This window comes from Lucilia cuprina, chromosome 6 (genome assembly GCF_022045245.1).
Source record: "Lucilia cuprina isolate Lc7/37 chromosome 6, ASM2204524v1, whole genome shotgun sequence".
NCBI classification, from domain to species: domain Eukaryota; kingdom Metazoa; phylum Arthropoda; class Insecta; order Diptera; family Calliphoridae; genus Lucilia; species Lucilia cuprina.
Window position 1 is genome coordinate 61,371,022 of NC_060954.1, and position 17,355 is coordinate 61,388,376.

Genomic DNA, 17,355 nt, shown 5'->3' on the forward strand with positions numbered 1-17,355 from the left:
GAAATTCAATATAATCATAGAATTAACATTATAGATAATATAAAGGAAATTAATCTGAAATTTTTAAAGGTTTTGTTCGTTTTCAATAAAATTTACGATTCCTGCAAAAGAAGTCTTGTTGCGTTTAAGTCCTCATTAACTTTCTACGGGCGGATGAGAAGGACAACAACTGAAAAATCTGTGAATAATTTAAAACGATCCCAAATATTTCTTTTCGATAAATACCTCTTAAACTATCCGATATAATGTTTAACTATAATATTAAATATCATATCGTTTACGAAAAATGGGATCATTTTAAACTTTTCAACTTTTTAAAATAATGGTTTTATATTAACTTTTAAGATTCAAACCAACTTACCAAAACAATTTCAACCGCACCCACAATGTACATGGCCGCAGCTAAAGTTGTACCCGTATAAAACAGCATACCTACCGCTCCACCAAACTCAGGCCCAAGTGATCTAAAGAACAGATAATTAAATTGCAACGATAGGGATTAATATAAACATATAAAGTTTGTATTTATGAAAAAAAAAGAAAATTACCTTGATATCATGAAATAACTTCCACCCGCCGGCACCACGCCGTTTGTAGCAATAGCTGACATGGAAATCGCCGTTAGCATAGTCTATTCGAAGAGGGTTAAGAAATTTAAGGAAATTAATCTTGTTTGTGGAAAGTAACTGTAAAAATTTGTTTAAACAAGTTTTAAAGTAATATCTGTAAGTAGCTTAAAACTTTAAAAAAAAGCTCAAATTAAACTAATTTCAAAAAAAATCTTAAAAAAATTTGACGAAATTATTACACATTAACATTATTATAAACTCGCATTACCTTTTAGGGTTAAGTAATTACTAATGTTTTTACTTGAATATAAATATGTAATAATAGCTACTCAATCTTAATTTCAATTTTATGTTCCTAAATTTAATAGACATAATAAATAAACGCTGGCATACAACCAATTTCAAAAAAAGAACCAGATTGAAAAAAAAAGAAAAATATTTATATAAAAGAAACTTTTAATACCCCATATTTTATTTTGCATACATAATTTAAAGCTCATCAATCTCTTCTTCTCAACCGTTGAAATCTAGGTGTAGTTAGTATGTTTGTATGTATCTATGTACGTTCATCATGGTCATTTTTCATTTAAGTATTTGAATTTGAAAAATCAACTCATGCAAATCTTATTTACCACCCAAAATAAGATAAACACCACAAACAAAGAGCAAAAAGGATTTTTAATTAAATCTACATTTTTTTCTCCTTTAAATATACTTTCTTTTCTTGTTTGTTTTTTTGTTATTTTTTTTTTTTTTTTTTTTTTGGTTTTTGTTTGTAATAATTACCACACAACAACATGTTAGAACAATAAGAAAACCACAAATAGCACCAGCAGTACCAACAACCCATGTTAAACGAATGAAGAGAATCACACCGAAAATATTCTGAATACATGGCAAGAATACACCAATCAGTGTACCTGTGGAAGACAAAAAGAACACAAAACACACACACATAGGAAAAGAAGAAAAAAAAAAGAATAATTAATCTTTAACAATACATAAATATAAACAAAAACCAAAAAAAAGGTTTAGCTCATATTTTATTCAATTGGTCAAAACAAGGACAGAAATCATTTATAGTAATTACTTACCCATACGCGCCGAGGGCGCGGGTGCTTTAGCATCTGGATCAGTTGCTGCAGGTATAGTGTTTTCATAATTTGCAAGTGATGATATAAATTGCGATATATGCGGTCTTGTTTCTACTTCCTCATCGTATAAATATAAACCTGGTTCAATATTTGATTTTTCGTTGTTTTCATCTACGGTTTGACCATCACATTTTTCTGTAAAATATATTTTTATTTAGGATTAATTATGTTTATGTAGATTTACTTAGTTGTTGTAGGTTAGTTGTTGTTATTGTTTTAATATTTATTAAAATAATTTAAACAAAATTTTTATGTAAATAAGGATTTAGAAAAGCTAAAGCCTTTAAAGGGTTTAAGGGAAAATTAAGATTATCTTTAAATTATATATCACTTTAGAGGAAATGTTTAAGTTAAATTCATACGCGTATTCATTATATAACTGAGATAATGAATAATTCTTTATTTCTCAAGACTATTTAAAATCTTTACAATTTTAAAATCGTTTTAAGAATTACATAGTTCTAGAACCATTTCTAAGACGATGTACTTTAACTATATAAAACAACATTAAAACTAGTTCCGAAGATGATGATTTCGAATTCAGATTAAAGGACTAGAAGCGTTTGACCTAAAGATGATCCTTGCAAACTCAAATTGTATACAACAACTAGAACGAGTGGCCTCCGGTAGGTTAGTGGTTATTGCTCTGGTTTGGTAGACCAGAACTGGTTAAGGTGGGCACAATAGGCTGGTAAAGGCCTAGGAGTATTTCTTCGAAGGTATATATGTACATCCTCCTTTCAAACTAACTAACTAATCTATCTATCTATCTATCTATCTATCTATCTATCTATCTATCTATCTATCTATCTATCTATCTATCTATCTATCTATCTATCTATCTATCTATCTATCTATCTATCTATCTATCTATCTATCTATCTATCTATCTATCTATCTATCTATCTATCTATCTATCTATCTATCTATCTATCTATCTATCTATCTATCTATCTATCTATCTATCTATCTATCTATCTAACTAACTAACTAACTAACCAACTAACTAGTCAATGCGTTTTCCATTTACGTCTATCCACCTTGGTGACTCTATTTTGTCTTTCCTTGAGGATGTACTCTTTGTAATCGTGGGAAAATACAATTGTCACTTTAGTTTCCAAGCGAAACACTTGTGGACACTTGGAAAACAAACTAAGGCTTTTTGCTGTCTCTTCGAAATAATGATGTGACGATTGACTTCCTCGTTTGCCCTACTATGCACATGTTAAACATATTTTTGTTCCAGAACTAAAGATTAGTTGTTTCTAATATATAAGGGACATGGATAAGAGTTAATAATTAAAGAGTTGAAAAGTAAAAATTAAAATCATATCATGATAATTATTTAGGCAATTACTGTTAACTAATTATATCAAGTTTTTATGCTATGATGAAAGGATTATGATTTCAATCACCATTATAGTTACAATAGAGCTTAATTATAGATGTACATCACATTACACATATGTATGTATTCAGATATTACATAGAGATACATACATATGTATTTAATTATAATCAGACGGCTAATAATTATTATTAGACATTTTTTTTAAAAAGTGAAAATTGTTTCTTTAACACTCTATAGAATATAAGATCTAGGCAAAGAGTTTTCTCGTAAGTTCTTTTACTTTTTTTCTTTCTTTCTTATAAACAACAAATAGAACTCTCTCTGAAGATGCCTGTTCTTGCTTTCTCACATGTTTAAACAACTAACAAAAGCAATCAGCAATCACTGTCTATGCCTGTTCTATAGATTTAAAGAATATCTAATAGATATTATCATATCAATTTTTAACTGTTTTAATTAGTCTAATTTTTTCAAATGTAAATTTCATTTTTAAATGCGAATTTCTTTTTAAAATCTCTTTTAATTTCTATTTAAACAAATATGTAAATTAAATTAAGTTACTGCAATTAAGTTTACATGATGATTACAAAACACAATAGAAATTCAACTGAAATAATCCTGCTTTTCTTCTTATTTCGCTTAATGTATAACTAATACATTTATCCCCGGGATGTCATTGCACAATCTAATACTATGTGTTCAAAACTTTTCTTTTCCGCACAAAACGACACACAAAAAAAGTTTGTCCTAAAAAAAGATTTATACATTTGCCGCGGATAATGAAAACGACAAAAAATATTCAACTAGTACATACATATTTCTTTTTTAGCAAAATGTTTTTTTTAGATTAAAGATAATTTACAGGTACAGCAGCAATAGCAGGATGTTGCTATTTTATTCATATACATATATTTCTTTATTTAATTATAATTTAAAGTATTAAAATGTTACCAGTAGAAAAGCCACGAAATCAAGATGAAAAGAAAATCGTTATTTTTTCGTATCATATAAAAGTCATAAATCATAATAAAACCTTAAAAATGGAAAACTTCAAGCTTTGTTTTTTTCTACATGAATAAGTGTAGAAAAAAATTAAATAAAAAATAGTGGTAGGCATCATGTGTAAAAAATGAAAATTTATAAAAAATATATGTATACACGACTATGTTGATTAGGAGTGCTCACAAAAAAATCATAAATATTTTCAAACGAAGGATATTTAAAGCTTTAGTCTAATCTGTAGTATTTCTGTAGTTTAGTGTATAGAATAGTTTTTAGTCTAGTGTATAGTCTAGTCCATAGTTTAGTCTATAGTCTAGTCTATAGTCTAGTATATAGTCTAGTCTTTAGTCTAGTCTTTAGTCTAGTCTCTAGTCTAGTCTATAGTCTAGTCTATAGTCTAGTCTAGTCTAGTCTAGTCTAGTCTAGTCTATAGTCTAGTCTAGTCTAGTCTAGTCTAGTCTAGTCTAGTCTAGTCTAGTCTAGTCTAGTCTAGTCTATAGTCTAGTCTAGTCTATAGTCTAGTCTATAGTCTAGTCTATAGTCTAGTCTATAGTCTAGTCTATAGTCTAGTCTATAGTCTAGTCTATAGTCTAGTTTATAGTCTAGCCTAGACCTATTTGTCGTAGGGGCAAAAATAGAAATGAAAATATGAAATATGAATATGATTTTGTTCAAAAATACAGTCAATAAAATGTTAATGTAAAAACTAATATATTTGCTTATAACCTTTTGTAATAACTTTAAAAGAGGTATTTTAAGAAAAATCTGAAAATTAAGCAAAACGATGAATAATTATTTTAAACTTCAGATGATTGCCACTTTAGAGCCGACCTACTAAATATGTATAGTAGACCTATAAATTTATGCATGTATGGCTATGTGTGTTCATGTATTATTTATACATATGTACATTGAAAATGAACGTCAACACACATACATATGTACATACGTATGTTATATACCAACTTATAATATATACACATGCAGACAAAAAAGACCAAAGAGCAAACATTTTTATACAAACTGCTCAAAAGACCTGTGACCTGTAATGTTAACAAATAACAAACAATGTTATTTGTTTGTGTATGTATGTGTATAGGTGAAAATTGTAGGTGTACACATACATATACATATGTATGTAGATATTACGAATTTTATGTATCTAGATATTTTTGTGTATAAATGAAATGAAAAAAATAAATACTTCAGATCACCTTATTTACGCCCACCTTTTAAGCTTAAACTTTACTACCCCTTTAAGCATTTTTACATAGCACTGGGCTTAAAATCGTGTTGAAGATTTAAAACCAATTCTATATGAATAAATAAATACATAAATAAAAAAACGAGATCATAAACAAATACATACGTACATAAACATATACTTATTTTACCTACATTAATAAAAAATAAATAAAAAAAGATTGTGTTCGTATCTTATTTTGAATCTTTTTAAATAAAAACAAAAATGAATATAATAAAAAAATTTCACAAAATAAAAAGGGTCCTGTTTATGTGTAAGTAGGTGATATACACATACAAACTTATATACAGGAAAAGAAAGAATATTTTTGTATATTCACATACACATACATTCACACATTTATATGAATTTTTATGTTTCCCAGCGTTTGTATTAAATTCTGCCACAAATTCCAAATTAAAAGGAAAAAAACAAGAGTCGTTTTTACTCTGACACACAACTATATATTTTTAAACCTAGGTCATATTATATGTATACGATTTATACACACACACACAATGACAAACAGATATTTTGCTAAAGTATCTCGTTAGAATCCTGCGGTTTTACAAGGAGTCCATGTAGCCAAAGTACTTAGTAGACTAGAATTTATATAGAAAGGAACAAAAATATTAGTTCACTATCTCCAAGTAATGTAGCCGGAAGTAGTAAATCTTCTCCTTAGTATTTTCAGTTATCCAGTAGATATTAAGGCCACCAAAGCCATTACTATTTATAACTGAAGTATTAGTTACTTAATCCATTACTGGTAATCTAATGCAAACTATATTATTAATTTTCAAAATTAAGTATTATAGTTACATATTAAATTACTTCCACCTAGGTTAAAAATAATTATTAAAATAATATTTGTATATTTACCCCGAACTGCAGGGTTGTATAGAAATTATATTTTTATATGTATTTGTCTTGTATATCGAGTTTTATACTAAGTTTTTTTTTATATTAAACTTGGTAAACGATGATGTTGTTGATGAAGATGCTAAATTACTGCTCAATTACACCATTTCCAGAGACTATAAATTTTGTTTCATTTCTAAACACCATCGAGAACTTTTTTCACCTTTAAATATCACTTTTTGGAATACAAAATAATAAATTACATTTTAACAATGGTTTATGGATAAAGGGCACTTCACACGATCACACTTTACGTACGTAAAGCCTAATGAAAAAGTAAAATGAAATTCCATCCGTATAACAAAAAATAGAATAAAAGTCGTATGATTTAAATATTTTGTGTTTAGGTTGATTGGTATAAAACAATAACAAAATAAGATGGAAACAGCTGTTTCACTTTTTTGTATGTGTTTACATAAAAATACATCCCTGATCCAATGTGACCTGATTATTTTTTGAATCATGGCAAAAATGAAGAGAGTCAAATTTTTCATCTGTATTCTCTCTCTTAATGTGTGATGGTTTCATTACATATAGCGTTTAGACGATCCCATCCGTACTTTTCTACACAAAATTTTGACAGATCATATGTGATCGTGTAAAGCCGGCTTAAATCTCTTGATTAGTGTTTGGGTTAGTTAATAGATTAATCTATTAATCAGTTTTCTAGCTACTCTATTAACTAATCCAGGACTTGAATTGTCTAATCACTTGTTTCTTGGCTAGTGTATTGAAAAGTCTCTTGGTTAGGCAAAACACCAGTCGATTTGCCAATATATTGACTAGTTCCTTCACTTGTCTAGTCTATGAACTAGAATATTGAATAGTCTATGGACATGTCTATAGACAAATCTATTGACTAATCTCTTAAATTGTCTCTAGACTAGATGTTTGACTAGTCCTTAGACAAATCATTGGCTAGTCTATTTACTTTTGTATAGATGAGTGTTTGAAGTAGTCTATGGGCTAGAGTATTGAGCCGTCTATTGAATAGGCCAAGATTAAGTCTATTAACTACTTTATAGACAAATCTATTGACCATGAACTAATCTTTTGTCTAGAGTATTAACTAGTCTATGCACTAGAGTGTTAACTAGTCTATAGAAAAAACAACTTTGGTATATGTACTCTTTACTTCTCTGTGAACCATTCTATAAACTAGTCTGAGGTTTACTTACTCTGTTAACTAGTCCTCTAGCTAGTCTAATATCTTCTCTTCTCAAAACTTAAAAAAACACAATAGTACTAAATTTTCCATCCCAGAGAGAAAAGTAATTTCAGTATCGAACTGAAAACTTCAACTTCTAATTTACTCAAATCATTATCAAAATAAAGAGAAAAACTTAAAAACTTGTGATATTCTTAGTTGTCACTTTCATTTGTATGCTTGGCATTATTAGCATACGAGTGGTATGAGTAATATTTAAAAATTTTATTTAATACTCATACCACAAGGAGTCTATTTTATGGTAAATAAAATGCAAATGAATAATAAAGTTTTATTAATACAAAAAGGTTTACTATACTAAAAGCATTACTCCAAAAAACAAAATGTTGCTAAAGCAATAGTTTTCTTTTGGAAACAGTGTGTAACGGATGATTAACAGAAATGAGTATCCAGTTGAAAACAAGAGGACTTGTTTTTTTTTTAATATTTATCGTTCTTTTTTCACATTTTTCCATTTTCTCTTGTTTTTGTTTTTGCTCATAATTGTAAGAAGATTATAATACTAGGTACAAAATATGGCACAGTATAACGCCTCTAGCCTAAAAACAACAAAAACAAAATAACAAATAAAAAGCCATACACACAATTGTAATAGAGACATTAAATTGGAATAAGGAAAAAAATTTTCGAAGAGAATTGTTTCCATTGATTTTTTTATTACATTTTACAAAAAATTTTTTTTGTAAATAAAATACTTTAAATATCTTTTGATGGCTTTATTCCAAAATAAGTGTGTACTAATAATAAGAAATGTCAATGAAAATCATACAATTTATAGGTTATAGATACATACATACATATATATTACACACAAACACAATTTATAACTGCTGCAGTTGTTGTCGCTGCTAGGGATTGTAAAAAAAATATTTTATCACCTTTTTTAGGTTCGATAAGCCGTAATTGGTTTTTATTATAATCTCTTAAATTTAGCTTTTTTTCTGCCAGTTTTACAGGTGTTTTATTATTAAACAGGTAAATAATATAGAAAATGTGAATATTTTAATAGAAATCAGTCATAATGTAATTATTTTATTTGTATATTTAGATTAAGTGTATTGCGTTTAACGAATTGTATTGGTCGTTGTTGATTATAAATAATACATATTTTTGCTGTCATTTTACTGTCAATTTAATTTGTTTTAATATTCGTACAGAAATCCATTAAATTATTACATTTATCGCTGACAAATTTTCGTTTCAGTTATATTTATTATAATATAGTTATAAAACGTATAACACGTCAGTAGACGTGTATTAATTATTTGCCAATAATCACTTATTCCATGTACAATTGAAGATAATTGACAGATTTTCAGAAAAAAAAATATATATTAATAAATGTTTATGTATGTGTATTTATGTTGTATGATATTTTTTGTAATGTCTCTTCTCTATTAGTTTTAGTATATCAAACAGAATATTTATTTCAGAATAGAAACTGAGAACATATAAGTTTACCCAGCGATCTTAACTTTTGAATATTTTACAAATTGTTTTTACTTTAAAATTGCAGTTTACATGTTTTGAAGCGAAGGTGAGAGTAAATAGCTTTAAAACCTACATCGGCAGAGAGTAAAAAATAAAATCTTTTACTGCGTGTGACATTAAGGGTGCAAAGGTTGTTATATCCCTTTTCCCCCATGGATCCGCGCCTGCTTTAAAATTATACTTTGACGTTCTAGTTGTACCCTGTAAGTCTATTTGAATGCCTGCCTTATAACGACACCAAGGAAACTAGACTTAAGTTTGAAAACAATAAAATTTCGCACAATCGTTGATCGTCGATATTAAGAAAATAGTATTATGGGAGCAACTTCAAAGCCTCCTTTACACGAACACAGAAATGTTATGATCTGTCAAAGCATTGTGTAGTATATATAAAACAATAACAAAGTAAAATGGAAACAGCTGTTTCACTTTGAATACCCTATACCACTGTAGCGGGGAGTGTATTATACGTTTGTGCTAATGTTTGAAATTTGGCACATACTCTTATTTTGACACAAGGACGAAAATGGTTAAAATCCGTCTATTACTTCCCCCATACAACCGTACTCCTCTTTATGGCTCATAATAATGTTAACAATTAAAACAAATGAAATGCTTTATTATTTAAAAAATAATACACATTTTTAAACATACTGACTAGAGTAGGGTATCATATGGTCGGCCATGCCTGACTCATACTTGTTTTGTAAGTGTTTACATAAAACTACATTCCTGATCAAAAGAGAGCCATACGATTGTCAAATTTTGCATCCGTATTTTCTCTCAATGTATGATGGTTTCATTAGGTACATATTGCGTTTAGACCAGGGGAGGTCAATATTGCCATTACATAGCACGCATGATGGGGTAAGAAAATTTCTGCTGACGCTAAGTTGATACACATACACTATAGGTTTGATTCTTCTTCTTTTTATAATGAGCAATATCTGTCGGTTTGCTCTCAACTTGAAAAACAAAATTAAATCAGTTGCTGATCAGCACTTATCGAAGCAAGATCTTCGACAAGTGAAATACAGCAACAAAATTTTGTGAAAGTCGAATTAATGTTGGAGAACATATGAGAACAGTTAATAGTTTTTTGTACATAGACTTTATTATACGCTGGCTGTCAAAATCCATAATAAATATTTGACAATTAGCATATACTTTATAGTTTGTTGTCATGCTATTAGTATACTTTTATTTTGAATTGAATTGTGTTCTCTGCTGCTTTACCAACACAAATAAAACTATGGTAGTCTATGGTAGTATGTGTTTAAGCATCTCTGGTTTAGACGTTCCCATCCGTACTCTTCTACAACAAAATTTTGACAAAACATATGACTTGTGTGCTGGTGTGAAGGCGGATTTAACAGCATTCTACAATCTGATCCGCAAACTAGTCTAGTTAATAGAATAGTTCATTAATTAATCTATAGTCTAGAACAGAGCCTAGTAAATAGTCCGGTTAGTAGTCTAGATCACTGACAAATTTATACCCGAATTAAGAAAGAAGAAAAGAAAACAATTTTTAAAATTTTGTATGAAAACTATTCAGTTTTTTTGTTATTGTTTTTCATACAAAATTTTAAATTTTGTTTTACGCACTTCTTTCTGAATACGGGCCTTATAGTCTAGCGTATACACTTATATATAAAATAGTCATTAGTTTAGCCATATAGACTAGTATGTGGATTAAACTATATAAAACATTTGAAGGAAAAAGGCAAAAAAGTACTTTTAATCAATATCTCTCTAATAAAGGGCTTTCTTTCAATTCAATTTGTTCTTTTATTAATAAAGATATATGTTAACACAGCTCAGCATATTCTTATAAAAGTGATCGATGTAGATCGCAATATTTAGATACTAACATGGAAATTGTTTTGACACTAGTAATGCGAGGCGGGTCTAATCGTTTTATAGAAACATTGTCAAATCGTCTAATTTTTTCCTTTTCGAAAAGTTTTAAAACATTATGGATTTAAAAGTAAGAGAAAAAAATCCTAAATTAGTTTGGAACAAACGACTGTGCACCTTATAATCTAAACGTATTAGAGGTGCTTAGTATAAATGTTTAGGTATGTGTAAACACACACATGTATAAACATTTCATAAATGTACGTTTATATGTATTTGTATTGTTAGTGTTATACTAACTCTCGAAGAGTATTTAGCAAGGTGTGTATGTTTGTATATTTTCGTCTAGTGTGTGTATGTGTGTTTGTTTTTTTTTATAAAACGGTACATTATTATTTATTACCGTTTTGTACAAAAGTGTTTATAATAAATTATCGAATTTATCACTTATTGTTATCGTACGAGTATCGCAACGTTGAAGAAGATGAGAGATGATTTATTTTTATGAGATAAAATAGGAAAAAAAGAATGAAAAACGTAAGGACGAACGAGTAAATGTAATATTTTTTCTTAATTTTATAACAAGAGTAAGCAAGTAGTTGTTTTTCTTTTGTTGCTGTTGTTATTATTGTCATTATTTAAAAGATATAATCAATGATAAGCATGAATTAATTTTGAATTGATTTTTGTTTTGTTTTTGTTTTGAGAATGTTGTTTTTTATCACTTACAAAACACAAAACAGTTTAAAGCATTTTTGAGAGAGAGAGAGAGAGAGAGGGAGAGTAAAAGGAAAGGGAAAAAAATCTAAAATGTCGTCGCTGTGTGTGTGTATGTGAGAGTATGCTGTTGTGCTAAAAAATAATGTAGGTTAAAATGCCGTTGGTGGTGATGGCTTGTTTGTTGGTTTTTTTTTTGGCTTTGATTTTGCATTTCTTTACAGACTCTGCTGTTGGGTATGTTGGGATGAATGTATGCCGTCTTTTCATGCTAAAAACAAACATACATACATACTTATGAATGTAAATATAATGCATTTTTTTTAGTCTCAGTTGTTGGTGATAAATTCTTGTTGTAGAAACTTACCACTTTGATTAGATTCTATATTAGTTTCATTAACTTTATTTTCCATTTCGGAAGCATCATCCCCTAAATTGTTGTCTGTCATTTTGCTGGCCAGACGTGTTGCACTCACTCGCCGACAATAATATAATTTACAACAAAAATTCCTTCACTTAAAATGTTCTTTAATTTTTTATTGTTGTTAATGTTTTTCTTTTTCTTTTTTTTACTATTTTTATATTTAGTTGTTGTTTTTGCAAATTTGTTCACAATCTTTTGTTTTTGTATTTTTTTTCTATTTCTTTTGCTTTATTTGCTCTTCTTCAAACAACACGTTTTTTAGCTTCAGCTTTATCTTTATTTTTAGCTTTTACTTTTATTTTTCATTTAAAAAGCCATTCAATACACAAACAAACTTTTATTCTTTTTAAGAGAAAAAAAGAGAGAGAAAGTTGAATATAAAGAAAAAAATAACATCATTTTCATTTGATTCATATACATTAAGATTTTCTTCTACTTTTTTTGTTGTTGTTGTTAATTTTGTAACAAATTTATATTCATGCTCATGCCTTTTTTAATGAAATTTAATTGTTTCTTTTTTTTAGAGCATTTAAATTTCATTTTAGTTATCCTTTGTTTTATTAGAGGATGCGGAATAGGAAGAGGAGTAGAAGGAGGTACATACCCTTTGAAGTCTGCATTTTTTGCCTTTTTCTTATTTCACATACAAATAACTTTCGTTTGTGAATCTTTTTTTTTTTTCTTTTTCTTATGTGTACATTTAAAAATAATAATTTTAAATTAAATTTTTTTCTTTTATGAATTTTTTTTTTAATAAATTTTTATTTTACCACCCAACAAATGTGCAGAATTGCTTATGTAATTTTAATTTTTATTTTTAAACATAAATAAATGCAAGTTTTTCAAAAAATATTTTATTTTGTATCTTGAATTTAACAATTTAGAAAAGTAGAATTTTTTTTTAGAAAATTAATAAAAAAAAATTGTTTAAAAACTATAATTTTGTGCTTGTGATTGAGGGAAACGTTTTAAAATATTTAATTAAATTTAATTTTTCATTTTTGTTTTTCTTGCTAGATTTTAATAATTATTATTAAATTTTCTTTTTAATTAATTTTGTTTGCGAGTAGCTAAAGAAAAATTGGCGTTTTGAGTTTGTTTTGTGGAGATAAAACTTTGTGCTACTTCGTGAAAATTCCAACTAAACTGAACTGATTTTTCCCCAAAAAGTGAAAAGTGTATAAACTGCTGCTGCTGTAAAAACGTATTGAGTAGGTCCATGTCTCAGTGAGGACCTGCGTATTAAGGATCCCATTAAGAAAATATGGAGCGTAAATTATACGGCAGCATCTCATAAACATCCTTGACAAATTGTGTCTGTATGTGTGTTTTTGTGTGAGGCAAAAGCTTTCGAGCCTTATTTTTTGGTAGCAAATTGTAGGGTTGCCAAGTGTTAGTTTTATTAATAGATTTGTGTTGTAAATAAATATGTTAATGTTTTGTTGTTTTTTATTATTTGTTTTAATATTTATCAGTATTTCAGCAGGTAATTTGGCTTAAAAGCTTTAAAAGTTTTTAGAAATTAATATAAAAGCTTTATTTCTTAGCTTTACATAACTAACCGCGCTATAATCTTGATTAGAGATCAGACTAGACTCTTGACTGTAGATCAAACTATATTCTTGACAATCGATAAGACTATAGTTTTGCCTAAGGATCAGATCATAGTCATGACAATGGAACAGTCTATAGATCCAACTATAGTCTTGACTATAGAGTAAACAATAGTTTTGAATATAGTCCAGTTTACAGAACTGATAATAGTCCATAGACCAGACTACAGTTCAGTCTACAGACTAGACTATAGGCCAGTCTATAGACCAGACTACAGGCCAGTTTATAGACCAGACTATAAACCAATCTATAGACTAAAGACTTGACTACAGACCAAACTATAGTCTTGACTACAAATGATATTCTAAACCAGACAATAGTATTGACTGTAGACTATAATATAGTATTGGCTATAGACCAGGTCAGTCTATAGACCAGATTACAGACTAGTCTTCACGAGAGTATAGACTTTACTGCCAACCAGACTATATTCTTTGCTGAAAATTATACTCTTAACTATAGGCCTGTCTATAGACCAGACTATAGGCCAGTCCATAAACTTGAATAAAGACAAAATACTAGTCTACCGTAGACTATAGTCGTTTTATAGACAAGTCTATTGTTTTGACTATAAAGTAGTATTCAGACCAGATAATAGATTAGATCTATAGGCCAGTCTATAGTCTATAAAGTTATTAACGATATAGACAATTTATTAATTGATTTAGACCCTTCTCTATGTCTACACTACAGACCAAACCATAGTCGTCATTATAAACCAGCCTATAGACCGAACTATAGTCATGAATATATACCAGACTATAGACTATAATCTTGACGTTTGATTAGTTTTGGGTAAAGTCTAGACTGTAGTCTTTAGTATAAGCCAGTTTATAGGCCTTAGACTTTAGTCTTGACTGTAGTCTGTAGAACAGCATATAACCTTAATTATAGAGGAGACTACAGACGATTTAACAGTTTTTTGTTTTTGTTTCAAAAACGCCAAAGCTTTCAACTTGTGTTAATCTTTAAAGCTTTTTTGGAAAAAGAAATCCCATAACCGCCAAACCGCAAACATGGCAACTCTATGCTTCAGCTCATCTCACTGCAACTCTCATCTAGCAAAAAGCTTTTGCTTTCACGTTCAGTTTAACAAAAATCTAGGGTTTTTTGTCTGGCATAAAAAGCTTTCATTTTGGGTACACGATACCAACAAAACAAGTGAAAATGAAATAAAAAGCTTAACCACTCCTTAGTATGAAATTATGTAAGTTATTTTATGTTGACCAATACCTCCTTTTGCAAGCATCCCTAGATATACTTTTTTTTACTTGCAGCTAAAAGAGATGCTCAAAAAAAGCCCAATTTAAGTCAAACACCGTGAGAATGAGAACGATAACAACTTAAAATGTTTTAATACATAGAACTAAAAAAAAACATAATACATGTACTAACAATATATACATACATATACTCTCAAAGCTATACATACACATATTCTTGTATGTAGCAATGTTCATATAACTGTTAAAACCAAAAAAAAAATGAAAAACGAAAAAAACACAACATCCTTAAACAAATTATGAAGTGAGCTAGTCAAGCAGTCAGGCATCCAAGCATCCAGCCAGCTAGCGAGCCAGTTCAGCGAACACAAAGCCAAAATGAAAACGAAAACAAGTAGAAGTTTGTGTTGGAAAAGCAAAAAAAAAATTTAAAAAAAAAATCAAGAATAAAGCCGAGCAGTAGGTCAGTAACACATACGCATTTGGTAACTCGAAAATATAAAAATATATATTCTAGGTATGTATAGTATGTCTATATATATAACTATATGTATGTATATATAGATATATGAGAGTAGTTATAGCTGTATCTATAAATGTTGGATTGTATATAAAAATACAAATATACATTGTACCACTATGTACCGTATATAAATGTTTAGATTATGTAAGTCAACAAAAAAAAGTCAAATAAAATAAAACACGATAAGCACATTTATATACACAGACTGACATACATATACCAATATAGAAGAAGAGTGCTGAAAAGTGTGCCCAGTTGTATATGTATTAAAAAGGAAAGAACAAAAAAATAAAGATTCCTAAATACACTCGTACATAGTATTTCTTCTTCTCAGAACCCACTACTCGCTTTTTATATTTACTTATTTATTTATTTATTTATTTATTTACGACTATAAATTTCAGCAAAAAATGATGATCACAGGTGTTTAAAATAAATTTTCGTTTTATAAAAATAATTATAAGTTTTTTTGTCTTAAAATAAAATTAAGGCGTTTTCTTGTTTTTCTTCTATTCTTTGTCTTTCCTTTTAAAAGTTAACTTTTACTTTTTTTCAAAAGCAATTGTAGCTTTTTTTATTTGTTTTGTGTTGGAAAAACAAAAAAAAAACATTTTTTATGGATGAATTTATTAGCATTTTAAAAATGTTAAATTTTTAAGTTGCGTGAAAAACGTTTAGTACCGTTTTTTACAAAGTCTGGTTAATTTTTGTTTTAATTTCAATTTCACAGACCAAAGTATACTTTTATAGAGGAGTAAATTTGAGTCTGGCTTCATAGTGTATCCATCAGATAATGTTTTTCAGTGCATGTGTTCTGTAACTTTCGAATCGACAAAAATTTCAAAAAATTTATAATCGTCAAATTTTCACGTTATTAAAATATATTTTGGTTAATTGTAATGTGTTCAGTTTAAAAATTATTTCAGTTTAATATTATTCTAATATTTTAATATTTTTTCTCAACTCGGACACGGAATACGGGCACAGATATTCTGTCATAAAGATTGGAATGCGCGAAGACATTTTTTTAAAAAATTTATTATTTTGTCTCAAAGTCTAAACTGTAGCCTTTAAAATAAAGATTTAACATTTGTTAAATCTTATTCCTACTTCGATATATTTTAATCTAAAGTTAAAAACAACTAAAAAATTGATATTGCCTTTAATCTATGGTTTAAATTACAACAGACATTATTTCAGCAAATATAAGAGATTTGTAAACATTTCAAAGAGTATTTCTATGGGAAAATTTATGACAAACTCTATAAAAGTTCAATTCTTCAGAATATAAATTCAATTTAGGCTTTGGGTTAAAATATCTCGGAAAAGAAAAGAGATTTAGCAAATGTTAAACCTATATTTTAAAGTCGACACATTGGACTTAACAAATTTTATAAATATAAAGATATCGCCGTGCTGTTATATAGTCAAAACAAGTATGAAAGTATAGTCGGGCATAGCAGACCATATGATACCCTACACCAGCCAGTATGTTAAAAATGGAGATTATTAAAAAAATAAAGCATATGATTTTTTTTTAACTTTTTCCCGGAATATTTTTACATATTTTCTTTTGGAAAAAAGAGATATTTACAAGAGGGCTCAAAGGGGAATAGGAGAAAATTTGGGCCTATCCTTATAAATGTTGGTAAAGGAATTCAAGATATTTATGTAGAATTTGAAAGTGTTATTAGTGTTTATAAGTGAATTTTAATATTCTGTAAAACTAAGTTTTACCGAATTTTGTTGACATCTAATACCAAAGGCTCTATTCGGGGGTACGCTTGTTTGGGTGCTAAGCGAAATAATGGACCGATTTTATCCATTCTCAAGAGGCTTCGTCCTTGGGCCAAAAAATAAGTGCGTTCGCAATTTCATCCAATTATCTTGAAAATTTCGACCTGTACTTTACGCACAAGGTTAGAAAGTTCAGATTCGCATTCAGCACAGTTCATTTGATTAGAAAAGTACTTCTTGGGCTTTGGGTTCAAAATTTTTTGGTCTGTGTTAGTTAGTGGTTCAGTTAAAAGGAATT

At 28.4% G+C, this 17,355-nt stretch overlaps 1 protein-coding gene across 10 annotated transcripts in view; it reads right to left on the reverse strand.

The window, feature by feature from the left end:
- Positions 1 to 17,355, reverse strand: part of LOC111677993 (solute carrier family 12 member 6) — a 41,423-nt gene that overhangs the window by 7,623 nt on the left and 16,445 nt on the right. For 7 of the 10 annotated variants that reach the window (XM_023439209.2, XM_023439210.2, XM_023439216.2 and 4 more), the window contains exons 3-6: positions 1,664 to 1,858; positions 1,356 to 1,489; positions 549 to 631; positions 362 to 464 (exon numbers count right to left, since the gene is read on the reverse strand). In XM_023439209.2, the coding sequence (XP_023294977.1) occupies positions 362 to 464; positions 549 to 631; positions 1,356 to 1,489; positions 1,664 to 1,858 (515 nt within the window). Of the gene's footprint in view, positions 1 to 361; positions 465 to 548; positions 632 to 1,355; positions 1,490 to 1,663; positions 1,859 to 11,903; positions 12,303 to 12,564; positions 12,866 to 17,355 lie in introns of those variants that run through there. The other 3 variants (XM_046953945.1, XM_046953946.1, XM_046953947.1) reach the window with 3 other exon arrangements.